The sequence below is a fragment of the Cetorhinus maximus genome, chromosome 5 (genome assembly GCF_964194155.1).
Source record: "Cetorhinus maximus chromosome 5, sCetMax3.hap1.1, whole genome shotgun sequence".
NCBI classification, from domain to species: domain Eukaryota; kingdom Metazoa; phylum Chordata; class Chondrichthyes; order Lamniformes; family Cetorhinidae; genus Cetorhinus; species Cetorhinus maximus.
This window is the reverse complement of record NC_135883.1, coordinates 167,239,198-167,266,043: the sequence shown is the minus strand read 5'-3', so window position 1 is coordinate 167,266,043 and position 26,846 is coordinate 167,239,198. Positions and strand designations below refer to the sequence as shown.

The 26,846-nt window shown below is 47.8% G+C and overlaps 1 protein-coding gene across 1 annotated transcript in view; it reads left to right on the top strand.

The window, feature by feature from the left end:
• LOC144681151 (dynein axonemal heavy chain 8-like) overlaps positions 1-26,846 on the top strand; it is a 1,659,468-nt gene that overhangs the window by 1,631,444 nt on the left and 1,178 nt on the right. The window contains exons 68-70 of the mRNA XM_078542878.1: positions 6,118-6,270; positions 10,609-10,798; positions 13,381-13,502. Of these exons, the coding sequence (XP_078399004.1) occupies positions 6,118-6,270; positions 10,609-10,798; positions 13,381-13,502 (465 nt within the window). The remainder of the gene's footprint in view (positions 1-6,117; positions 6,271-10,608; positions 10,799-13,380; positions 13,503-26,846) is intronic.

Here is a 26,846-nt window from a genome sequence, read left to right as displayed (position 1 = left end):
GTTATGATTGGAGTCGCGCCTCTAGCTTATCTGCCCACTCGAGCAACGCGGGGGCATTAAAGTGCCACCAAGTGCTCCATAGTTTTTCACCCCTCAGGTACAGACTGCAAACTAATGAGCTTTTTAGTGGTCTGCAGTACAGTTGGATGACTGCACACGTTGTACAATCTCCTTGCTAAAGCTGGCCATGGAGCAGTCACTGGTGGAGGCGCTCACAGCCCTTTGCATTGTCAGCATCCCGGTTTAGACCAGTCTCCCCCATGGCTCAAGCTAACAGTGCAGCCTTGCAGTGCGGGTTAGGAGAATACCTGTGCCTGAGCTGAGAGCACAGCATGCAGCCCAATAGGCAAAGCTGCTGCCAATCGGTCAGGTGGAGTAGGGCAGGGGTGGGTGCATTTTTAGTAAAACGGGCTGCTGGCACTCCTGTGCACACTGCTGAAGAGCCACAGCAAGCCATTGTTGGTCGGCCCCTGGCTAACCCAGAGTCTTTAGATGTTGCCTTTCATTCATGCAGATGACCGACAATCTGTGTTGCCAAAGACGGCACATGTTTAGGGAGATGGCTGGCCACAACTGCCAGCTGCTGCAGGATTTGGCGCCAAAGGGGACATGGAGGGCATCCACTGCCAGTGGCCGTGAAAGTGTCTGTGGTGCTCAATTTTTATGCCAGTGGCTCCTTTCAGGGCTCCACAGGTGACCCCTGTGGGATATCACAAGTACACAAATACATCCATGAGGTCACGGATGCCATCTTCGTGAGGGAACACAACTTTGTGCATTTCACACAGGACCAGGACAGCCAGGATGCAAGAGCAATTGGATTTGCCCAGATTTCTGTTTTCCCATAGGTGCAGGGTGCTATCAACTGCACTCATGAGGCACTGAGATCTCCGTCGCAACACATGATCAACAATCTCAACCGGAAGGGGTTCCATTCGCTGAATGTGCAGCTGCATCCTGCAGGTCTGTGCACAGTTTCCAGGGAGTATCCATGACTCCTACATCCTCAGTCAGTCACAGATCCCTTACATCTTCCAGGGTCCACAGAAGCTGCAGGGTTGGCTCCTCGGGGACAAGGGCTACCGCAGAGAATGTGGCTGATTACACCCGTGCAGCTGCCTCAGACTGCAGCAGAGTGAAGGTATAGTGAGGCTCATGCTGCAGCTCACAACTTGGTGGAGCAAACCATCAGGATGCTGAAAATGAGGTTCCAGTGCCTGGACCAGTCTGGAGGAGCCCTGCAATACAGTCCCCAGAGGGTGTCACACATCGTCATCGCCTGCTTTTCCCTTCACAACCTGGTGCTGCAATGGGAAGAGGAGCTGGCTGAGGAGGAGATACAGGAGCTGGAGGCCTCCTTGGCTGAGGAGGACATCGATGGTGATGAGGGTAAGGAGGTCCTCGAAAGTGACAAAGATGGCGATGAGGCAGGTGCGCTTGGGAGGCCCTCATAGCTGCTAGATTTGTGGAGGATGATGAAGACATACAGTGAGGAGGCACTATAGATCCTCATATTGCCTCTGTGAATGTTTTAACTCCAGTCTGGCTTATGGCAGCACACATATTCTCTGTGAGAATGCTCCTGTCATTGAGGCGCAGTGGAGGCCCTAACAGTCACTCAATTGCAGGAGGATGATGACAACATGCAGTGAGAACACTCCATAGATCTTCACATAGCCGGTGAGAATGTCTGACTCCTGTCTGGTCAAGGGCAGCTCACTTGCACTCTGTGATCAGGGTCATATCGTAGAGATGCAGCCATGAAACTTTAAAAGCACCTGATCCTTTGTCCGCCTTCAGCATCTGACCCCTTCAGGAGCACAGTGTCACTGGTCACAGATTATGAAGAGATGGGGGCCAGTCCCACCTCAAAGGACAGTGGAGAACTTCAAAAGGACATTGACACATTGGTGGAGTGGGCAGATAGGTGGCTGTTCAATGAAGTTCAATGCGGAGAAGTGTGAGGTGATGCACTTTGGTACAAAGAACATGGAGAGACAGTATAAAATAAAGGATACTATTCTAAGGGGTGTGCAGGAGCAGAGAGACCTGGGTGTATATGTACATAAGTCATTAAAGGTGGCAAGATAGGTAGAGAGAGCTGTTTTTAAAGCATACAGTATTCCAGGCTTCATTAATGGGGACATAGAGTACAAGAGCAGGGAGGTTATGATGAACTTATGTAAGACACTGGTTAGACCTCAGCTGGAGTATTGCGTACAGTTCTGGGCATCACACTATGGGAAGAATGTGAACGCATTGGAGAGAGTGCAGAAGAGGTTGTGAGAATGGTTCCAGGGATGAGACACTTTAGTTGTGAGGAAAGATTGGAGAAGTTGGGATTGTTTTCCTTGGAGAGGAGAAAGCTGAGAGGAGACTTGATAGAAGTTTTCAAAATCATTAGGGGTCTGGACAGAATAGATAGGGAGAAACTGTTCCTGCTTGTAAATGGATCAAGAACCAAAGGGCACAGTTTTAAAGTGTTTTGCAAAAGAAGCAAATGCGAGGTGAGAAAAAACATTTTCACACAGCGAGCGTTTGGAATGCACTGCCTGGAAATATGGTGGAGGCAGGTTCGATTGAAGCTTTCAAGAGGGTATTGGACAATTATTTAAATAGAGACAATGTGCAGGGGAAAAGGTAGGGGATTTGCACTAAGTTAAAATGTTCAGAGAGCCTGTGCAGACATGATGGGCCAAATGGCTTCCTTCTACACCATAACAATTCTGTGATTTTGTGATTCTGTGCTGAGAGAACACAGAGAGAATGACAGAACTCTGTGGCACCTGCCCATGACATTCTGGCAGCAATGACAAGCACCATCGATGTGCAGGCAAGACTAATATGACCAGGGGATGTGAGGCTGGACCATCACTGTGGTCTGAAGGCTGAATGAAGCACAGGGAAGAGGCCCAGGATGAAGACACCTGCCTTTTACCTTGTGCAGAAAGGTTTCACGTCTGAGTGACATGAACACTGTTCAACAGAACAAGGAGCCATAAGCAGGGAGACATTCTTGGGAGTTTATTGACAATAGTGAACATGATGTACAAGCAATCAACATCTGTGCCAAGACTGTGCAATGCAGTTTCCCTTCAAGGGACTGCTTTTTTATTTGTCCCAATTTTGTTAATTTAGTTTATTCGGTTGACTCAAAAGAGTTACATTTTCTTAACTTTCCTAACGCTGCCTCTACGTCTTGGTTCTCTCCAGACATCCACAGCAGAGGTGGGGGCAGCCTGCTGACAGCTACAGTGCCCTCTAGAGAGCCAAGACGTGGGGGGCCCCAGCCTGTTTTCAGGGTCCTGCTGCGTGGCAGTGGCACCCCCCTCGGCCTGTAGGGTTGGAGCTGCTGAGGTCACAGGAAGAGGGGATTCGGATGGGACGGATGCTCCCGGAGTCACCTGAATGGATGGCCCAGGTTGGATAGACCTCCTGAGCCTCAAGGGCCCCTGGCTGACTCCATGAGGGGAAGGGGTATCTAGAGTGAGATCGAGCTGCCCCACACCCCTCTCGCGTACACACTGTTGGACGCCAATAAAGGCATCGGCAATGGATTTCAGTCCATGCAGCAGCGCAGGAGCGACATCCTGGACCAAGGTCTCCAAGGTGGCCGCTATCCTATCAATGTTGACCTTGGTGCATTGGCATGCTGGCGCTATCACCTCAACCTGAGGCAGAAGGACTCCGCCATTTTGCCTTGCAATCTGAGGAGTGCAGCGGACAGCCCTTCCTGATGTTCCCGAGATTGCCTTTACAACACCAGCAACTGTGACATGACCGACTCCAGAGGTTCGTCATCTAACTTGGACTCAGCAAACTCCTGGCCTCTAGCAGTCCTCCAACTGTCGGACACCTTGGAAGTCCCTGCTACCGCCTGCTATGGATCAGACAGTGCAATATGCTCACCAGATTGTGATCCCAAGGCTACTCTAAAGCTAGGTCCCACCGAGGTGTGTGTCTCTGTGCTGGTGGAGGGTGTGGGCGTACGCTGTGACAGGACTTCAGGGAGGATTTCAGTGGCTTCCTCTTCTGAACTTCCCTCGGGGCTTGATTGGAGGCCCTAGGCTATGGACTCTCTCAGATGTGCCTGCGAAAGCAAGGACAGATAATTAGAGCATGGCAGTGGCCTGTGAAACAGGACACATCATTCACAGAATGGTTGTCTGATGGATGTTGCACTGCTGGAACCTCACTTGATAGAGCACAGCCGACCTCACCATCAGCACAGGAACGGTCCAGATTCTCGCCGGCCAGCTGGATGGCTCTGTTTTAAAAGTCCTTGAGGACCTTGATTTCGGGAATTCCGCCACCAGTCTGTGATTTCTCCCTCTTGTGTGCCAGCTTGTCCTGCATGAATAAAGATGGAATGAGTGTAAACAGGACGCCTGCCAGGCCAGATGATAAGTATGCCTGGCATGTGTGAGTAGTGAGTGGTGCCATGGATGGGATGAGGACAATGAAGGTGTGTGAGAGAGTGAATGGTAATATCCCTTGAACTGGCAGTGAGTGAGATCCCTGTGGATGTGTGATGGGTTTGTGAGTGAGTGAGTTGAGAGTGATGAGAAGAGTGACTTACCCTAACGGAAGGAGGAGATCATTCATCCTCTTGCGGCAATGGGTAGCTGTCCTTTTTTGCAGGGTGTTGGTGCTGACCACCGCTGCCACTGCCTCCCAAGCCGGATTAGTGATGTTTCTGCTCATCCTGCGGCCGGAGCAGGGTAGAGGACATCACAGTGAGCCCCCACTGTGTCCAAAAGGTGCTCGAGCAATGCGTCATTGAACCTGGGGGCTGTAGTCTTCTTGCCTTTTGGGGCCATGTCTCCCATGCAGCAGTCATGGGCTGGAAGCACTGAGAGGTGTGCACGCAGCTGGACTTTAAATATGATGCCTGGCGTGATGAAGCAGCGAGGTGACGTGTGACGGGCGAATGAAAGCCCGCTCGCCATCAAAATGGTGTTTCCCAGGAATGCATAATTAATACGGCAGGTTTGGAACGATACGATGTGAGAAGCTGCCATTGTGGCCAACATCGTTTCACCTGCGCGCTACCACACAGTGCAAATTTGGGACAATTCCACCCCTAATTTTCTTTGGCTTGGAGCTACACCCTGAGTGTATTTATTCACTGAGCTTTCAAGGACACTGGTAGTTTGAACAGGGTAGGCAAGCCAGAATCTGGGATTGGACCCAGCGCTACCAGGTGCCTGACACTTTTGTAGTGTAGAGAAATTGCACTAGAAGTAGCAGTTAAAGCTGCTCACATCTGCCCACCCTCCTCCCAACCCCACCACACTGACACCAGAAAAGGTGGGGCTGGTGGGATGACACCACCTGGCAAGATATCCTGCCCCAGTCAAAGTATTCATGATGCAGCTGTAATTGCAAACTTGGAGAATATTTTGGCAGAAATAGGAGGGGGGGGGCAAATGCCAATATTTTAATGACACTCTATAACATGGAATGATTTGAAAGCAGCAATTGGAAAATCCCTCCTTTGTTTCAATTTTGCACATTCTTTGGTTATTACGGCCCAAACCCCTGAGGGAGTATCCAAGTTCCTTATGGATCACAGCTCACAGGATATTAGAAATGTCACAGCCAGCCATCCCCCTCATGCAAATAAGCTTGACCTCGGGATTTAGGATGGAGTCAGGAGCTGGGGAGACTGTCAGGCAAATATTCCACCAAGGTGAGACACTCAGCAGTTTCTTTTTTTTGATGGGCAAGTTTTAAAAGTATTTTAGCCTGTTTAATCATTTCAAGGCCAAGTATCACAGTTCAAATATTGTGAGCATCTCCTCAGTGCCATCCAACAGTGTATGACCATTTCTCAACTAACTGTCCCAAGCATTTTGTAACCAGCAGTGCTGAATTAGTGCTAAATACGATATGTACAAGGAGAGTTTAGTAATCCATACGTACTTGAAACTGAATTCAAACCCTCTGGATCTACTGGATTTTTCATCACCCAACATTACTTTGAAATTGCTGTTGATGGATTTGCTGCTGTAAAAGGAACATTTCTGAAAATTAGGTTTTCTGTATCACTATTTAAAAAGATAGTGGTTACTATAAACTTGTTTATTACGTTGAAAGAGCCTTTTGTTTTGATAGGTGAAAGCTTGCCTCGTAAAAATGGGAATTTTGAATTCAATGAATATCTTCCTGCGTCAAGAAATTGACAGAATGCAGAAGGTTATCATGATGCTCCGGAACTGTCTAACTGACTTACAGCTGGCCATAGAGGGAACCATCGTCATGAGCGAGGTCAGTCTTACTCTAATATCAGCAAATGCAGCTCGCATTTTAAGTTTAATTTTATCATTCATTCATGGGATATGAGCATCACTGCAAGGCCAGCATTTATAACTCATCCCTAATTGCCCTTCAAAAGGTGATGGTGAATCGCATTCATGAACTGCTACAGTCCATGTGGTGCAGGTACAGCTAGGTAGGGAGTCCCAGGACTTTGAGCTAATGACAGTGAAGGAACAGTGATATATTTCCAAGTCAAGATGGTGTGTGGCTTGGAGGGGAATTTGCTGGTGGTGGAGTTCCCAGGCATCTGCTGCTCTTCTTCTCAGACATGGGTTTGGAAGGTGCTGTGGAAGGAGCCTTGGTGAGTTGTTGTAGTGCATCTTGTAGATGGTACACTAAAGAAGGGCTGTGCAGTGCAGGAAAGGCTGCTAGAAGAAGGAGGAGATGGAGTAGCTACGAGGAGAGATTGGATAGGTTGGGGTTATTTTCCTTAGAACAAAGAAGGCTGAGAGGTGACTTGATTGAGGTGTACAAAATTATGAAGGGAATAGATAGAGTGGACAGGGTAAAATTATTTCCCTTGATGGAGAATTCTAGAACCAGGAGACATAGATTCAAGATAAGTGGCAGAAGGTGTAGAGGGAACATGATGAAGAACTTTTTTACGCAGAGGGTAGTGGGTGTCTGGAATTCGCAGCCCAAGTTGGTGGTAGAGGCAGAAACTTTAAACTCGTTGAAAAAGTACCTGGATCTGCACCTAAAGTGCTATAAGCTGCAGGGCTATGGGCCGGGTGTAGGAAGGTGGGATTAGAAAGGGCACCTGGGTGTCCTCGGGCTGGCATGGACAAGATGGGCCGAATGACCTCCTTCTGTGCTGTAACTTTTCTATGGTTCTATGGAGAGGGATTCTCAGCAGCAGGTCTTTAGGGAGTAATTCTCTTACCTCAAGTTCAGAGACATCAGTGCTGGAGTCATTACTAAAGAAGTCAGAACTGAAATCTTCCAACTGCTGCAGACACAACTACAACTCCAAAGCAGGTAAAGAACTCATTGCCTGTGGCTGTCAAGGGGACCCTGCTTCCAGGTTTGTACTGGAAATATAAGCAACATCTTGTAGTTTGCAGTGCCTTGTTGCTCAATTCAGACAGAGAAACAATTTCATAGAATCGCAGAAAGCATACGGCACAGAAAGAGGCCACTTGGCCCATCATGTCTGCCCCAGGCAAAAAATGAGCCATCCAGCCTAATCCCACTTGCCAGCATTTGGTCCGTAGCCCTGCAGGCTACAGCACTTAAGGTGTATATCCAGAAACGTTTTAAATGAGTTGAGGGTTTCTGCCTCTACTACCCTTTCAGGCAGTGAGTTTCAGACCCTGACAACCCTCTGAGTGAAAAGAGTTTCTTTCATCTCCCCCCTAATCTTTTTACCAATCACCTTAAATCTATGCCCCCTAGTCACTGACCTCTCGGCTAAAGTAAATAAGCCCTTCCCATCCGCTCTATCCAGGCCCCTCACAATTTTGTACATCTCAATCAAATCTCCACTCAGTCTCCTCTGTTCCAAAGAGAACAACCCCAGCCTATCCAATCTCTCCTCTCATTCCTTTTTGTCAGAGACAAGTAGGGAGTGAGCAGGTTTGCAGGCATCTCCATGGTATTCGCTGCCATTGACTGCACCCATGTTACCTTCATGTGCCTAGTGCGAGCACTGTCATTTTCCTGAACCGATGGGGACTCCACTCTGTCAATGTGGAGCTATTGTGTGACCACAGGCATTGCATCATGCAAGCAGAGGATCAGGAAGCAGAAGGGAGGCTTTGACGGACACAGCCCTATATGTCTGGGTTCTACCTGATGAAATAATTCATGAGTGATACCAGTAATCTCAACCACTCCTCTCCATTCACCAAGTCCCAGGTTCCTTGCATTTTCTCTTTCACTGACCATCACATCATCCTCTTTCTATCAACACAAAATTAAAACCCACCAGAAAATGTACCATCTAATCCACATTTATAAATTCAATCATATTTTGTAACTGGAAATAAACAAATCACCCTTGTGCATTCCCTTAGTGCCTGTATTCCGTGTGTCTTTGCCTATCCTAATGCTCCTAGAAGGTGGTCCTCAGTGGTTGCAGCATGGCTTGTGAAAGGCTGCTGGGTGGCAGCTGCTTCATCAATGACCTTCCCTCCATCATAAGGTCAGAAGTGAGGATGTTCGCTGATGATTGCACAATGTTCAGCACCATTCGCAACTCCTCAGATACTGAAGTAGTCCATTTTCCAAATGTAGCAAGACTTGGAAAACATTCAGGCTTGGGCTGACAAGTGGCAAGTAACATTCTCACCCCATAAGTGCCAGGAAATTACCATCTCCAACGAGAGAGAATCTAACCGTCACCCCCCCAGGACATTCAATGGCATTACCATCGCTGAATCCCCCACTGTCAACATCCTAGGGGTTACCATTGACCAGAAACTGAACTGGGCTAGCCATATAAATACTGTGGCTACAAGAGCAGGTCAGAGGTTAGGAATCGTGCGAAGAATAACTCACCTCCTGACTCCCCAGAGCCTGTCCACCATCTACAAGGCACAAGCCAGGAGTGTAATGCAATACACCCCACTTGCCTGGATGAGTGCAGCTCAAGAGGCTTGACACCATCTAGGACAAAGCAGCCCGCTTGACTGGCACCCCGTCCATAAATATTCGCCCCCTCCACCACTGACACACAGTTGCAGCCGCAATGTCTACCACCTAAAAGGACAAGGGCAGCAGATGCATGGAAACACAACCACCTGCAAGTTCCCCTCCAAGTCACTCACCATCCTGATTTGGAAATATATCGCCATCCCCTCACTGTCGCTGGGTCAAAATCCTGAAACTCCTTTCATACCAACACTGTGGGTGTACCTACACCACAATACCAACCCCTTCTCAAGCGTTATTAGGGATGGGAAATAAAAATGCTGGCCAAGCCAGTGACGCCCATATCCTGTGAAAGAATTAAAAAATGTTGTCAAGGGGCTTAGTTAGATGCATAAAGAACACAATGGGTGGAATTTTCCATTCCGGGACTTAGTCCCCATGGCGGAGGTGGGAACAGGAAGTCTTTCCTGCCACAGAGGCCAGTGGGAATTCACGACGTATCACGCAATGCCGGCCTCATTAATTATGCAGTCAGGGGGGGGTTTCCCACCTGGGCCTCAACAGACCCACCCTTGAAGATAGAAAATCCACCTACTGGAAGATCCCTGTCATAGATGCTCCACCCACTTCTGTTCCAGGATCCGGTCACTGGAGGCCTCCATCTTCCTTTCCGATCTCCATGAGCTGCTCCAGGTAAGTCTTCTTGCAGATAAGTCTGACATTTGTTGGTTCAGACATGTACTGGACCAACGTGAAAACTCACTGGTGGCGCAGCTGATTGGGCAGCAGGGCACTCGATTCTGGTCGGGCCTTCATCTGCATCCATTAACGGGATGCATAATGGTTTCCCCCCTGCCTGTGGCAGGAATGGCGAACTGCCATGACAGATGGGAACGCACATTTGAAGCTGGCAGAAAATGGACTTTTGAGCTCCAGCCACATTGTCGTTTCCCCCGCCACCCGACATTAAACCTGCCATGGAGGAGGTTTTAAATCTGGAAAATTCCACCCTATGTTGCTGAGAATTTATAAACACAAGTAATTTCTTGTTTCTAATACTAATAAACCACTAATGTGTCAAAAGCCTAAAAGATTCAGAAGAAGATAAAACCTGATGCAAATGTGCAGATCAACCAGCAGTCGAGGAAGAGTAATGCCTCGTATGTGGAGCAACCTGGTTCTTTCTTGCTCAGGTTTTTGTTTCAGATTTCCAATGTATGCATTTTGTTTCTATTTGTCTGAATAGATTTGCTCCTCCATTTGACCAGGAACTTAACTGGACCAATTACTTAAATACTGTGGCTTCAAGAACAGGCCAGAGCCTGGGAATCCTGCAGCAAAGAACCCCTGACTCCCCAAAACCTGCTTGTCATCTACAAAGCCCAAGTTAGGCATATGTTGGAATACTCTCCACTTGCCTGGATGACTGCAGCTCTAACAACACTCGAGCTGCAGGATTCCCTGCCTAAACATACTCTGGGTGTTTCTATGCCACATGTACTGCAGCAGTGCAAGATGGCAGCTCACCGCACTTTCTCAAGGGCAATTAGGGATGGGTAATAAATGTTGACCTAGCCAGCGACACTTGCATTATGTGCATGAATACAGAAAAAAATAGTTTAGATCATTTGCCTGTGCCTGGGTGAGTCCAGGATTCTTTCTGAAGTGTAATGCTCACTCTCTTTTCCATTACAGAATTTAACAGATGCCTTGGATAACATGTACAATGCTCGTGTCCCTGTGATGTGGAAGAGGATTTCCTGGGATTCTTCCACATTGGGATTTTGGTTCACAGAGTTTCTAGAGAGAAATGTGCAATTTTCTTCTTGGATATTTGAGGGCAGGCCCAATGTATTTTGGATGACAGGGTTCTTTAATCCCCAGGGTAGGTAATGTAATCTAAAGAGCAGTACGTGATGGCACTGAACATGAAACATTACTATTTTGTGATGCTTTGCATCGTTTACTGATTGCAAATTAGATTTGAAGAATAATTTAGTATATCACTATCTTTGAAAATGTAGAACTTGTATTTACACTGCACTTTAACATATTAGCCCGTAACTTCTGAGCTTCGGGGCAGTGCATCTGGGGGGTACCCCAAAGATGTCCCACAGGTCCTACCTGACTACACCCCCACCCCCAACTAGAATTGTGGGACTGGAGGAGATTACAGAGATAGGGAGGGAGATGGGGCTGGAGGAGATTACTAAAATAGGGAGGGATGTGGGACTGGAGGAGATTACAGAGATAGGGAGGGATGTGGAATTGGAGGAGATTACAGAGATAGGGAGGGATGTGGGGCTGGAGGAGATTACAGAGATAGGGAGGGATGTGGAATTGGAGGAGATTACAGAGATAGGGAGGGATGTGGGGCTGGAGGAGATTACAGAGATAGGGAGGGATGTGGAGCTGGAGGAGATTACAGAGATAGGGAGGGTTGTGGGACTGGAGGATATGGTGCCACATAAAAAGTAAGATAAGAGAACACAAGATGTGAGGAGGTGGTGGCATAGTGGTATTGTCACTGGACTAGTATTCCAGAGACCCAGAGTAATGTTCTGGGGACCTGGGTTCAAATCGCACCATGGCAGATGGTGGGAAAGTCTGGAATTAAAAGCCTGATGATGACTGTGACACAACTGTCGCAATGCCCTTTAGGGAAGGAAATCTGCCATTCTTACCTGGTCTGGCCTACATGTGACTCCAGGCCCACAGCAATGTGGTTGACTCTTAAATGCCCTCTGAACAAGGGCAGTTAAGGATGGACAATAAATGCTGGCCTAGGCCAGCAGCAACATCCATATCCCATGAATGAATTAAAAAAAAGATAAGAGCTCATGGTTTGGGAGAGAGAATTGGCTAATGAACAGCAAGCAGAGAGTAGGACTAAATGGGTCATTTTCAGTTTGGCTAAATGTAGCCAGTGGGGTGCCACAGGGATCTCAACTACTTACAATCTATATTAGTGATGTGGGTGATGTAGCCAAATATGCTGATGATACAAAGTTGGTAGGAAAGCACACTGTGCGGAGGACACAAAGATATAGATAGGTTAAGTAAGTGGGTAAAAAATTGGCAGATGGAGTATAATGTGGGAAAATGTGGGGTTGTCCACTCTGGTAGGAAGAATAGAAAAGCAGAATATTATTTAAATGAAGAGACCACAAAATGCTGCAGTACAGAGGAATCTGGGTGTACTTGTACATGAATCACAAAAAGTTAGAATTCAGGTTCATTCAAGTTCCCCTCCAAGTCACTCACCATCCTGACTTGGAAATATATCGCCATTCCTTCCCTGTCACTGGGTCAAAGTCCTGGAACTCCCTCCCTAACAGCACTGTGGGTGTACCTACACCACATGGACTGCAGCGGTTCAAGGAGGCAGCTCACCACCTTCTCAAGGGCAATTAGGGGTGGTCAATAAATGCTGGCCTAGCCAGCGATGCCCACATCCCATGAATGGACAAAAAAAGGTACAGCAAGTACCAAGAAAGGCAAATGGAAAGTTGGCCTTTATTGCAAAGGAGATGGAGTACAAAAATCGGGAAGTTTTGCTACAACGGTACAGGACATTGATGAGACTGCACCTAGAGTACTATGTATAGTTTTGGTCTCCCTATTTGAGCACGGATGAACTTGAATTGGAGACAGCTCAGAGAAGGGTCACTAGGATGATTCCTGGGATGAAGGGACAGTCTTATGAGGAAATGTTCAGCAGGTTGGGCCGACACTCATTGGAGTTGAGAAGAATGAGAGGTGATGTTATTGAAACATAAGATTCTGAGGGGCCTTCACAGGGCACACGCTGAGAGAATGTTTCCCCTCGTGGGCAAATCTAGAACTGATCGGCATAATAAAAGTGAATGACAAAAAGTGCATGATGACAAAAATTAGAAAAATAAATTACGTTTATGAGATCCAGAGACTGTGAGAATAGTTAAGGCTGTTTGATTAAGTTGGAAAGGAGTAGGTATGAAATCCTGGTAAAGGAGAGCAGGTTCCTGTGGCTCAGGACTCTGGTGGAAGAAAAAAGCATGGGGCAATATGAGAAATACATATATATGCTAATATGTACCAATGGGGGTATTCACGTCCACTCATTCCCTCCCTGAAGCTGTCGAAATCAATGTTAAGACCAGACTGCTGGAATATGCTAAGTTGAAAGTTGATTTGTTCCTTGAACCTGCAATGAGTTTCATAGGAACAGTGTAGGTGGGTAAGGACAGAGACAGATCTCCACAGCTGCCTCTAAATCCAGTGTAATGTGAAGACATTCAAAGCTAACCCAACAGAGCTGGAATAAAATTGCCTTGATGCACTTTACCAGTTGCTTGTAACTGAAGAGAACTAACCAGTGACTAAGTTAGAATTGGTTTGCATTTTAGTCACATTGCAAAGCAGGATTTATATTTATTATATTGCATAGAAATGCAATGAAATAAGCTGTATTCATTCTGTACACAGGATTCCTAACTGCAATGAGACAGGAAGTAACACGTGCACATAAAGGCTGGGCGCTGGACAGTGTCACTCTACACAACGAAGTCACAAAACTGATGAAAGATGAGATTAAAATACCACCCCCGGTTTGTATACAGTAATTTGTGCCCTGTAGTTAGTTCCATGGTTGGGAAGTTAAATTTTGATTGCATGGAGAGTAGTATTGCCTGAGCATTCTATACTATGCTTTTAGTTTGTCTTAAGAGCCTAATGCCAGAGGCAGTCAGTTATTGTCAGTCAGATAGTAGAGAAAAGATGGTATGCAACATAAAATTGACACTAAGAATATCACCTCCTCAGACTGCCTCACCTCAACTCACTGGCCGTCACTTCTACCTGTAGGAATATTTTTCAAATGAGCAAAAAGTTCCAGGTTCTCTCTCGAAGCCAAGTTACATTTTACATAGATAAAAACAAAAAGCTAAAAGCTACTGCGGATGCTGGAAATCCAAAACAAAATAAAAACAGAATTACCTGGAAAAACTCAGCAAGTCTGGCAGCATCGGCGGAGAAGAAATCAGTCAACGTTTCGAGCCCTCATGGCTCTTCGGCAGAACTGAAGCATAGTTTCAAGAAGGGAGAAATATAAATTGGTTTAAGGTGGGTGGGGGGGAAGAGACACATTGAGGGTGTGGTGTGAGCAGATAATCAAAAGATGTCAGAGACAAAAGGGTCAAAGAGGTGTTGAAGGTGGTGGTCTTTGTCTGAGAAAAGTGCTAATTAAGAATGGAAAACAGGATATTCAAAGTACAGCTCTAGTGGGGGTGGGGTGGAAAGACTAAAGGTTTTAGTTTTAGATTTAAAAATAATGGAAATAGGTGGGGAAAGAAGAATCTATATAAATTATTTAAAAAAAAAAGGCGGGTGGGGGGGGAAAAGAAACGAGGTGGGGATGGGGGGAGGGGAGTTTAAGATCTAAAGTTGTTGAATTCAATATTCAGCCCAGAAGGCTGTAAAGTGCCTAGTCGGAAGATGAGGTGCTGTTCCTCCAGTTTGCGTTGGGCTTCACTGGAACAATGCAGCAAGCCAAGGACAGACATGTGGGCAAGAGAACAGGGTGGAGTGTTAAAATGGCAAGCGACAGGGAGGTTTGGGTCTTTCTTGCGGACAGACTGCAGGTGTTCCGCAAAACGGTCGCCCAGTTTGCGTTTGGTCTCTCCAATGTAGAGGAGACCGCATTGGGAGCAACGAATGCAGTAGACTAAGTTAGGGGAAATGCAAGTGAAATGCTGCTTCACTTGAAAGGAGTGTTTGGGCCCTTGGACGGTGAGGAGAGAGGAAGTGAAGGGGCAGGTGTTGCATCTTCTGCGTGGGCATGGGGAGGTGCCATAAGTGGGGGTTGAGGAGTAGGGGGTGATGGAGGAGTGGACCAGGGTGTCCCGGAGGGAACGATCCCTACGGAATGCTGTCAAGGGGGGTGAAGGGAAGATGTGTTTGGTGGTGGCATCATGCTGGAGTTGGCGGAAATGGCGGAGGATGATCCTTTGAATGCGGAGGCTGGTGGGGTGATAAGTGAGGACAAGGGGGACCCTATCATGTTTCTGGGAAGGAGGAGAAGGGTGCTCACGCCTTCTCCTCCTTCCCAGAAACATGATAGGGTCCCCCTTGTCCTCACTTATCACCCCACCAGCCTCCGCATTCAAAGGATCATCCTCCGCCATTTCCGCCAACTCCAGCATGATGCCACCACCAAACACATCTTCCCTTCACCCCCCTTGACGGCATTCCGTAGGGATGGTTCCCTCCGGGACACCCTGGTCCACTCCTCCATCACCCCCTACTCCTCAACCCCCACTTATGGCACCTCCCCATGCCCACGCAGAAGATGCAACACCTGCCCCTTCACTTCCTCTCTCCTCACCGTCCAAGGGCCCAAACACTCCTTTCAAGTGAAGCAGCATTTCACTTGCATTTCCCCTAACTTAGTCTACTGCATTCGTTGCTCCCAATGCGGTCTCCTCTACATTGGAGAGACCAAACGCAAACTGGGCAACCGTTTTGCGGAACACCTGCGGTCTGTCCGCAAGAAAGACCCAAACCTCCCTGTCGCTTGCCATTTTAACACTCCACCCTGTTCTCTTGCCCACATGTCTGTCCTTGGCTTGCTGCATTGTTCCAGTGAAGCCCAACGCAAACTGGAGGAACAGCACCTCATCTTCCGACTAGGCACTTTACAGCCTTCTGGGCTGAATATTGAATTCAACAACTTTAGATCTTAAACTCCCCTCCCCCCATCCCCACCCCGCTTCTTTTCCCCCCCCACCCGCCTTTTTTTTAAATAATTTATATAGATTCTTCTTTCCCCACCTATTTCCATTATTTTTAAATCTAAAACTAAAACCTTTAGTCTTTCCACCCCACCCCCACTAGAGCTGTACTTTGAATATCCTGTTTTCCATTCTTAATTAGCACTTTTCTCAGACAAAGACCACCACCTTCAACACCTCTTTGACCCTTTTGTCTCTGACATCTTTTGATTATCTGCTCACACCACACCCTCAATGTGTCTCTTCCCCCCCACCCACCTTAAACCAATTTATATTTCTCCCTTCTTGAAACTATGCTTCAGTTCTGCCGAAGAGCCATGAGGGCTCGAAACGTTGACTGATTTCTTCTCCGCCGATGCTGCCAGACTTGCTACATTTTACATAGGTTACCTACAGCTTAGGCTGTAGTTGGGTTAATGTGGCAGACAAGTGCTATTTTCACACTTGAACAATTCTGATTTTAAATTCAACTTAATTTTGAAACGGTTGCTGATTTTTTTCATATATAGAGTATCCCACTCTCTCATGCTCAAACCCAAGCATCAGCTTGCTGCCTGAGCCATTTTCCTTTCATCCCACTATTCACTTTAATGCTCCCTCCAAAGTCTTGGCTCAGAGCAACAGAGCCAGCAGGAAGAGATCGAGTCAGCACTGAGAATAAGTTTCTCAGGGATTTTGACATCTTGCTTTCCTGCTCCTGTGAGACACCTACGACTGACAGTAAATTGGGAGTTTCCTGTAGCAGTACTGAAACTCCGAATTTAGGGGAGATGTAGATTAGTGAAAATGTCACTGGACTTGTAATCCAGAGGCCCAGGCTAAGGGTTCTGAGGACAAGGGTTCAAATCCCACCATGGCAGCTGGTGGAATTTAAATTCAATTAATAATCTGGAATTGAAAAGCTAGTCTAAGTATTGGTAATTATGAAACCATTGTCAATAGTCATAAAAACCTATCTGGCTCACTAATGCCCTTTAGGGAAGGAAATCTGTCATCCTTACCTGGACTGGCCTACATGTGACTCCAGACCCACAGCAATGTGGTTGACTCTTAATTGCCCTCTGAAATAGCCTAGCAAGTCACTCAGTTCAAGGGCAATTAGGGATGGGCAACAAATGCTGGCCTTGCCAGTGACTCCCACATCTCATGAAAGAATACATTTTAAAAACTGCTGCTTTCTGTGTTCTGTATTCCTTATTCTGCTGCTGCTGAATACTCCAGGAGTTGGATTTTCCTCCGGAGAAGATTTCCTGCTGCAGGTGGATCAGGCAGGGACTTCTACCCATTATCCAGTTCCTGAATCCATTTCCCTCAACCAGGGCTTTTACAAATGCAGGATGAGCTCCTGATGGATTCTGTGAGAGAGCAAACCTCAGTGACACTGCAGAGAACACCCACTACAGCACCTGAAGGAGCAGGTGACATCATTAAAGTGGGAAGACAATTTAAACAGTCCCTCATATGTCATGGTGGCCTATATGGGACAGAAGAAAGGGGAAGGTATAAATTACTAGACCTCTTCCTCCAACAATGTCATTATGAGGTTTTCCTGAGAACCGAGCAGGTACCATCAGCCCCCTTCTGATAGTAGCCCTTGCCCAATTTCACTTTGCATGCTGGTCATTTACCTATGTACAGAAAGCAGAATTCCCTGCTGTAAGAGAAGAATTTTCACAGGCCCATTGAAAAGCAAGGTTGCAGAAATAGGCTTCTTTCCTTTTCCCACTGCTATAGTATAGGGAAGGAAAATGCAACACTGGGGCAGGATTTTGAGATCCCACTGGGGCAGGAACAGAGACAGACGGGTGATGAAAATAGCGCTGCTGTTCCCAACTGCCAGCAAATTTCATCAAAGAGGGAGAAGGCAGGACCCAAGAACCCAGCCAATTCCCAAATCAGTCCAATTAAGGTAGTTAAAGAGCTCACTGGCCAGCCTGAAATTCTGGTGGGGCTGCAGATCCATTCCATTTCCTGCACTTCTTCTATCACCACTTCTCCTCCCTCCCAAAACCACAATAAGGTTCTCCTTGTCCTCACCTTCTACCCCACCAGTGCCAATATTCAACTGATCATCCACCGCCATTTACACCACCTCCAGCGTCAAAAGCATCTTCCCCCGCTGTCCGCTTTCAGCATTCTGAATGTAATGTTTCCCCCGTGACACCCTGGTCCACTCCTCAGTCACCCCTAACAGTCCCTCCATTTGCTATGGTACCTTTCCATGCAAACACAGGAGATGCAACACCTGCCCTTTTACTTCCTCCCTTTTCACTGTTTCACTGTCTAAGGCCCAAACACTCCTTCCAAGTGAAACAGTAAATTTGCACTTCTTTCAATTTAATATACTTATTCACAGCTCAAAATGTGGCCTCCTTTACGTTGGAGAGACCAAATGGAGACCAGGTAACTAATTTACAGAAAACCTCTCCAGTCCACAAGCATTACCTTAAGCTCCCTGCTGCCTGTCATTTTAATTTTCTATCTTGCTCCCACTCTGACCTTTCTGCCCTTGGCCTGCTGCAATGTTCTACTTAAGTTCAGTGTAAGATTGAGAAACCACACTCCATCTTTCTACTGTGAACTTCACAGTCTTCTGGACTCAATATGGAGTTCAACAATTTTACATTATAACCACTTCCCCATTTTTTTGTGTTCTTTTTTAGCTGTTTTAGTTTTTACTCATTTCTTTCTTAGGACTGAATTTTTCGTGCCTGCTGGTGTCGGATGTGCTTGGCAGCATGAGTGGACAATATGGCGAGAAGGCCACAAATCGGTTTCAGGACATTGTGAAACCAGTTTGCGATTATCCGCTCAGCCCATCGATGGCGGGCGCCGTTCCCCGCCATTGGACGTCAGGAACCTCATTATAATACATCTGCATATCATTATAAGGCCAGCCCACTGGAATTAGCCCACCCCACCGCTGGATCGTCCGCCCACATCGGCATGATTGCTGCAGGTGCAGAACGCGTCTTGACAAGTGTGACGTGCAGAAGTCAAGATTTACCGCCAGGGCCTTGCTCACATCACTGACATCTGAAGAGCAGAAGATGCTGGAGCCTGACAGGAACATCCATGGCATGCTGGATGTATTCTCATGGACATTGCTCCGCTGTGAAGCAGCTCACAACGGATGATTATCGAGGGGGGGAGAGGAAGGTCCAGCTGTATTTGGGAGAAGAAGATGTACCAGGGGTTGGGAGAGAAAGGTCGAGATCGACTGGGAGAGAAGGAGGTGTCAGGATGGAGTGAGGTTCTGGGGGAGAAGAAGGTGTCAGGATGGGATGAGGTTGGGGGGAAGAATGAAGGTATTGGGGGTTAGGTTGGGAGGGGGAGGGAGTATAGGGGAAGGAGGGGTAACAGGGGAAAAGACAACAACTGGGGAGGTAGGTGTAAGGCGGGGGAAGGAGCGTGGAGAGGGGAGGGAGGCCAATGGGAAGAAGGAGTGTGAAGAGGGGAGGGAGTAAGGCTGGAGGAAGAAATAAGGGCATCTGAAGGAGTCAGGTGAATGTGCAAGGGAGAGCTCTGATGAATCCATTACTGCCTGCAGGGGAGTGAACTGAGGGTGGGTGGGATACGAGGGAATGGTGAGAATAACCGAGTGCAGACCAAGGCGGTAGGGTGGGAAAGTGAAAGTTCAATGTTAGCGATAGAAGGGACATCGAGGGTGGTTGGTGGGGACTTGGAGGCAGACACAGACCCTGGGGGTGGGAAGGAGGAGGTCGCGGAGGTGAATGTGGATGGGGCTGGGATTCTCAGGAAGGAAGGGAACATGCACGTTCACTTGGACATACCCAAAAGAAATGGGTTGTGGCTGTCAGGTCACGGAGGGGAGGTGGAAGGTGATGCAAGGAGGCCAACAGTGATGGGGGAAAGGAAATTGTTAACTGGGGGAGGGGAAAAGACAGGGCAGCATACGAAAAGCTGAATCACGACCATGTTTGCTGAATCGAAAGTGAAATGACAGTTGTGGTGCGCGAGATCAGGTGCTGCATGGGAGTGTGATCATTGGGTGGGTGGAGATGCAGCTCAGCTCAGATGGACAACTGAATGCAAACCCCAGCAGGCAGCTTTGAAAATGCTGAAGGATCTGGGCTGGAAGCACTGAGAGGTGTGCGCACAGCTGGACTTTAAATACGGTACCCGGTATGATGAAACAGCGAGGTGATGTCTTGGTGAGCCAGCGAATGAGAGCCGTCCTGCCATGGGAAGGGCATGTTTCCTAAGAATGCATAATTAATGCGGCGGGTTTGGGATGATACGGTGTGAGAAGCCGCTATTATGGCCGGCAGGTAAAACATCGTTTTTCCTGGCCGCTACCACACCAAGTGCAAATCTGGGATGATTCCGCCCTTAATTCCTGTACTTTTAATTTGGATGGTTGCTATCCTACCATTCACACCTCATCTGGACACATCTCTTGATTCATTACTTTTTCCACAGCCTCCTTTCTTCATTGGACTGGAAACATTCCGCTGTAGAAAATTTTCCTGAACGCACTTTAGAGCCTGAATTTCACACTTGGCGTGCGCACCAAGTCAGTGGGCCCAGAAGTGGACGCATAATCCACTCCCGGGCGGGATTGTGTTTCCAATGCAATTTCACACTGGGTGGCCAATTAAGGGTTGCCCAGTGTGAAACACATCTGTTCAATGGTCAGAAGGGCCGGGCGGGGGCAGGAGCCTGTCAGGCGCCGGGTCCGATGACGACCCAGTGGGGGATTTAAATGCAACAGTGGCAGCTCCCTAAAGGCTGCCAGGGGACACACCAAGTGGGAGGGCAAGTCCTGAGGTCACTCGCTACCCCAGTTCTCGGATTAGTGCCTGGGAATCCTCATGGAAGAGGTCAGTGCCAGGCAGGACATCCTCATCCACAGGGATGGCAAGAGGAGGCCACCGCACCTGATCAAGGAAGCATGGGCAGAGGTGGCAGCCCAGGTCAGCGGCCATGATGTTGTGCGGCGCACATGGGTGCAGTGCCAATAAAGGTTCAACACTCTGCTGCCAAGGGTGAGTACTGAGTTGGCATGGATCTGTGTGAGGAAGCGGTCGTCCCTCCCGTGGTGCTCAGGGGTGCAAGAGTCTGAGTGCCAACTGTCACTGACGTCGGCACCAGCCAAGGCGGTGAGCTCTGGCTACTTGGCCTGATTGCTGGGCGCGTCGAGGGCCATGACTCGGATGTGCCCTGCAAGGTGTTCCTCAGGTGGGGTTGACCAGGCTGCAATAGTGCTGCAGGTAGAGAGTGGACTAATCAATGCTGCTCTGCCATTTCAGAAGAAGAGAAGCCATAACACCATTGAGAGGTCAAGGACAGGCAGAGGCCCCCAAACCTGCTCATATTGATGCGGAATGAGATGACAAGGAATGAGGAGGATGCCTCAGAGATGGTGTGCCTGCGCCAATCTGTACCAGCGGTTGTGGAGAGTGCATTGCACAGAAGTGAGAGTGTCGGAGTGTGTGAACGTTTTTGTGTTGTCTCATCTGTAATGGAAACCTCAAACCTGGTGTCCCTATTGTTCATTGAAAGACGATGGCACCATGATACAGATCTCCATTGTCACACCAGCCCACCTAGCATGCACAGTGACAGTGTGATGACTAATACTTCTGACGTCGTTTTTCTCCCCTAGAATCGCCATCCAGCAAACGATTGCAGGACCCCAGTGAGCATCAGCGCAGATACCAGCACCTCAATAGGCATCAGATCGTTGGCTACAACGTCGGTGCATAGTGGTGAGGGCACGGCACACTCACATGAGGAGCAGGCAGAGGCGGAGGACTGCTGGACACCAGGACCATGCTGAGTCCGAGGTAGATGACAAGCCTCATCGAGGCAGAAAATACTGTATGTCCAGCGGGATGCGCAGGAGGATCTGGCAAAGATTCCTGAGGGCCTGTGTGCCATGATCTCCGTTATGGAGGAGTCCATGCGGAACTAAAGCACAGTGTAGGCCCTGATCACCAAGCGCACTGTCTCCTCCATTGAGAGAGTGGCAACTCTCATGGAGAGGCAGCTCCAGGGACAGAATGAGGGGTTCTGAGCTGAGCAGTGTCCGTTTGGGAGATGGATGAGGCATCCAGTATCTCTGCTAGGCACCCATCTATCAATGGCAAGCAGGGTGGTCCAGACTGACCACACATTGGTGCAGGAGCTTCTTGTCGTCTCTGCGGGCTCCTCTCAGGGCGCTCTGGGTAATAGCAGCAGCTCCTCCACCCCCCCTGACAGTGACCATGGCATTTAATGAGGCTGCGGCAACTGGGGAGATGCCAGCCATGGCACTGGCTGCTCCCTTCCAGGGGGAGCCAGCACAGGTTCCACTGGCCAGAGGACATCCATCAAGGCCAACAAGACAGCAGAGTCAGCAGGCTGCCTCCAAAGCTGCCACCAGCGAGGGGAACTGGGGGAGGGGAGACACAGTGCAACAAGATGCAGCACTCACAAACCTAAGTTTAAGGTACCATGAGCACAAGAGGGACTTTTCATGTCTTCTGTTTGCCATGTTTTGTTAACTTGTTTCCTTCTGTGATCATTAACACCTTATATTATGTTCATTTGATGTGAGTGCCAACATTGTATAAATTTTGCTTTTGTGTTAATGGCCTGAGTATGCTTCACTTGTTTTGTAGATGCAGGATACGCCAGTATCTCAAGCTGGGCATGAGTGGCTCTAAACTTTATTGTACAGGCACTGAGTGCACTTTAGAATGGGTCATTTCAAATGTTGGGTAAGGAGGTGGCAGCCCTGGCATGAGGTGAAATCAATGCCTTGGCAGCCTAGCTAAAGAATCATTGAATCAAGGCATCCCTGGTATCCCTGCCTCCCTGAAGGTTCCAGAGGTCTGCCTCCTCATCCTCACCGTGTTCTTCCCTGGGCTCCTCTTCTGATCCACCACTGGGATCATCATCTCTGGCTTGTGGAGCTGCCTCAAGATTCTTGTCCACCAGTGGGTCCCCCCTTGCCAGCGCCAGATTGTGGAGGGCGCAGCATGTAACCACTATCAGTGACACCCACTCTGCAGGGTATTGTAGTATTCCCCCTGAATGGTCCAGGCATCAGAAGCACATCTTCAAAAGACCCATGGTCCTCTCTATCACTGCCCTTATGGATGCATGACTCCTATTATAACGCTGCTCTGCCTCTGTTCCTGGGTGGCGGAGAGGCTCATAAGCCACCTTTTCAATGGATAGCCCTTGTCACCCAGCAGTTATCCATCCAGCCAGGCTGGAGCACTGAAGAGCCTCAGCACCTGGGAGTGTCAGAGAATGTACGCGTCATGGGAGCTGCCTGGGTACCTTGCACAGACTTGCAGAACCTGCATCCTGTGGTCACACACTATCTGCACGTCCATGGAGTGGAAACCCTTGCTGTTGATGAAGGCACCCAACTGACCCGCTGGTGCCTTGATGGCCATATGTGTGCAGTCGATTGAACCCTGGACGCGCAGGAAGCCAACAATCATTGCAAAGCCTCTGGCTTTCTCAGTCTGGCTGGCCTCATCCGTACGGGAATGAATAAATGTCATGACCCACCTGAACGGAGCTTCTGTCACCAGCTTGACGCAACTATGTACAGCTGATTGGGAGGCTCCACAAAGATCTTCCACAGACCCCTGGAAAGAGCCAGAGGCGTAGAAGTTGAGAGCAACCGTGACCTTCAGCGCCACTGCCATGGGGTGTCCACCTACACAGTTGGGGATGATCTCAGGCCCAATCATCTGGGAGGTCACAATCTCCCTGGAGAGGGGGAGCCTCCTTCGATATTGCACCTCGGACATATTGAGGTAGCTGCATCGCTGCCTGTAAACCCTAGCAGCAGGATAGTGGCATCTTCTACAGCCCCTTCCGACTTGGACTTCTAGCTGGCCCTGCGCCCCTTGTGCCTGCGCCTCTCCTTCCACAGGTCACTCCCCTGGACACTGCCTAGGGAGTCCTGGCCTCCTCTACCTTTTGCCCCTCTCTTCCTCCTCAGAGGAGGTACAGCAATGGAGTAGACAATCCCCATTACCAGAGAAACAGAAGCTGTCTGGTTACAGGAAGGGTCCACGCGGTATAAATCCTCCAGGGGCCTTGGAGACACCAGTGAGTTCTGAAATGAAGGCTAGCAATGCAAAGATTGAAGCTCAAAACAGAGATAAAGCTGTCAAATTTCACAAAGCAACCAGCAGCAAACTATCTCCTAAACTCCTCACTAATCACAATGGCAATGCTCCAGATCCTTTATCTCCTGCCCTTGGATGAAGTTTCATTAAAAACGGGCTGCCTGTGAAATTGATAACGAGCGCGAAATCGCATGGGCAATATATAATCGTGGACAATAGGGTTTTTAATGGCCTTCATTGGCCCTTTAATTGTCAGTGGGTGAGACTCACCTGCATGCCCACCAATCTCAATATTGCTCACATGCATGATGACATCGGGACACACACCCAGTGTCATTTTGCGCAATTTCACGTGCGTTTGGGTTGGGCACAGACCCATCCGATAAACATAAAATTCTGGCCTAGGAATTCTTGCCCATCTCTGCCCTTTAAACTACCACTTTCCCAGTCTATAGTCTCAAAATTAAAGTTCTCCCATTATAACTAATCTAGCATTCTTGCACTTCTCTGTAATTTCCTTGCAAATTTGTTCCCCTACATCTTTCGCATTTGTTGATGGCCTATAGACTATATTGAGCAATGTAATTGTACCTTTTTTGTTCCTGATCTCTATTCAAATAGATTCCATCTTTGATTTTGAACAGCCCAAGCCTGAAAGGTGTCCTGATCTTGGGGCAAAAGAAGGAAGGCAATTTGTGTATTAGCTTTTGTTCTAAAGGGATGGGAGTATATATCTGAAGAAGTCTCACAGCCACTATCAAGGCCATTGATGAGGCCAAACCTGGAGCATTAAAACTGCAAATCTGCAGTTTTGGCCACCTTACCCAAGGAAAGACATAGTTACCCTAGAAGAATTGCAACACAAGTTTATTGAACTGGTACCTGGAATGAGGAGATTGTATATGAGGAGGTTGAGTCATCTGGGCATTTATTCCCTGGGGTTTAGAAGAATGACAGGTGATGTAATTGAAACATATAAGGTGCTGATAAAGGATTTCTTGGGGCTGGGGAATCTAGAACATGGGGTTACAGCCTCAGTACAAGGGATTGACCATTTAAGTTTCTGCAAAAAAGCTCTTCGTCTTACACTCGTCAGGACAATTCGCAAGAAAATACCAACGTCAGAGGAAACAACATATTTGTGGCACTACCACTGTGTTAGATGGGATAGATTTTGAACAGATCTAGCAACTCAAGACTGGGCATCCATGAGACGCTGTGGGCCATCAGCAGCAGAATTATACTCAAACATAATCTGTAACCTCATGGCCCAGCATATCCTCCACTCTACCATTACCATCAAGCCAGGGGATCAACCTTGGTTCAATGAAGAGTGCAGGAGGGCATGTCAGGAGCAGCACCAGGCATACCTAAAAATGAGGTGTCAACCTGCTATAAAACAGGGCTAATTGTGTGCCAAATAGCATAAGCAGCAAGTGATAGACAGAGCTAAGCTTTGCAGTCCCACAACAAATGGATCAGATCTAAGCTCTGCAGTCCTGCCATATCCAGTCGTGAATGGTGGGGGACAATGGAACAACTCACTGGAGGAGGAAGCTCCACAAATATCCCCATCCTCAATGATGGAAGAGCCCAGCACATCAGTGCAAAAGATAAGGCTGAAGCATTTGCTACAATCTTCAGCCAAAAGTGCCGAGTGGATGATCCACCTCGGCCTCCTCCGTAGGTCCCCAGCATCACAGTTGCCAGTCTCCAGCCAATTCGATTCACTCCACGTGATTTCAAGAAACGGCTGAAGGCACTGGATAGTGCAAAGGCTATGGGTCCTGACAATATTCCGGCAATAGTACTGAAGACTTGTGCTCCAGGACTTGCCGCGTCCCTAGCCAAGCTGTTCCAGTACAGTTACAAAACTGTCATCTACCAGTCTACGGAAGGCCCATCAGTCTACTCTTCATCATCAGTAAAGTAATGGAAGCGGTCATCAACAGTGCTATCAAATGGCAGTTTCTTATCAATAATCTGCTCACTGATGCCCAGTTTGGGTTTCACCAGGGCCACTCATACAGTATAAATATGTTGTTTCCCCTGTCATTGGTATTTTCTTGCAAATTGTCCAGATGAGTGCAAGACGGAAAGCTTCAACAAAAAATGTCTTTTTTCAGCAATACTCAAGTTCTGTTCTACCAAACGGTCATTTAGGTTTGAAATGAGGAGAAATTTCTTGACTCAAAGAGTTGTGAATCTTTGGAATTCTCTACCCCAGAGAGCTGTGGATGCTCAGCTGTTGAGTATATTCAAGACAGAGGTCAATCGACTTCTGGATGCTCAGGGAGTTAAGGCATATCAGCAAGTGTGGGAAGTGGAGTTGAGGTGGAAGGTTAAGCTGATTTTAGAAATGGTGTAAAGGGCTGGAGGTACTAAATGGCCTACCCTGCTCCAAATTTGTTATGTTCTTATAATGGAGTGAAGATCATCGATGAAGCAGCTGAAGATGATTGGGTTTAGGACATTGCTCTGTTAGAAATCCTGCAGTGATGCCCTGGCACTGCAATCATTGGCCTCCACCAGCCACAACCATCCTCCTTTGGGTTAGGCATTAGCATAGAACTTTCCCCCTGATTTCCATTGACTTTAACACTGCAATTCCAGGCCAAGTCAGGCAAACCTTTAGAGGGGACACTTTTTGAGGTCATAATTCAGGACAAAATAATTTGCATTTGGAAATGTATGTGCTAATAAACAAAAGTCAGCTTGGATTTGTTAAACGTAAATTGTCTTTGACTAACTTGGTCAAGTCCTTCGATGATGGAACAATGTTGGGTATATAGAGTTTCAAATGATTTGACAAATTACCACATAATACACTTGTTAACCAAATTAAAGCCCAGGGATTTAATGGGACAATGGGAGTATGGATATAAAATTGGCTAAGGAAAAAAAAAAGATTAGTGTGAATGGTTGTTTTTCAGGCTGGATGGGAATGTGCAATAATATGCCCCAAGGGTCATATTAGGACCATTACTACTTTTGATACGTATTAATGAACTGCACTTGGGTATAATTTCAAGTTTACAGATGCCACAAAGTTCAGAAATGTAAA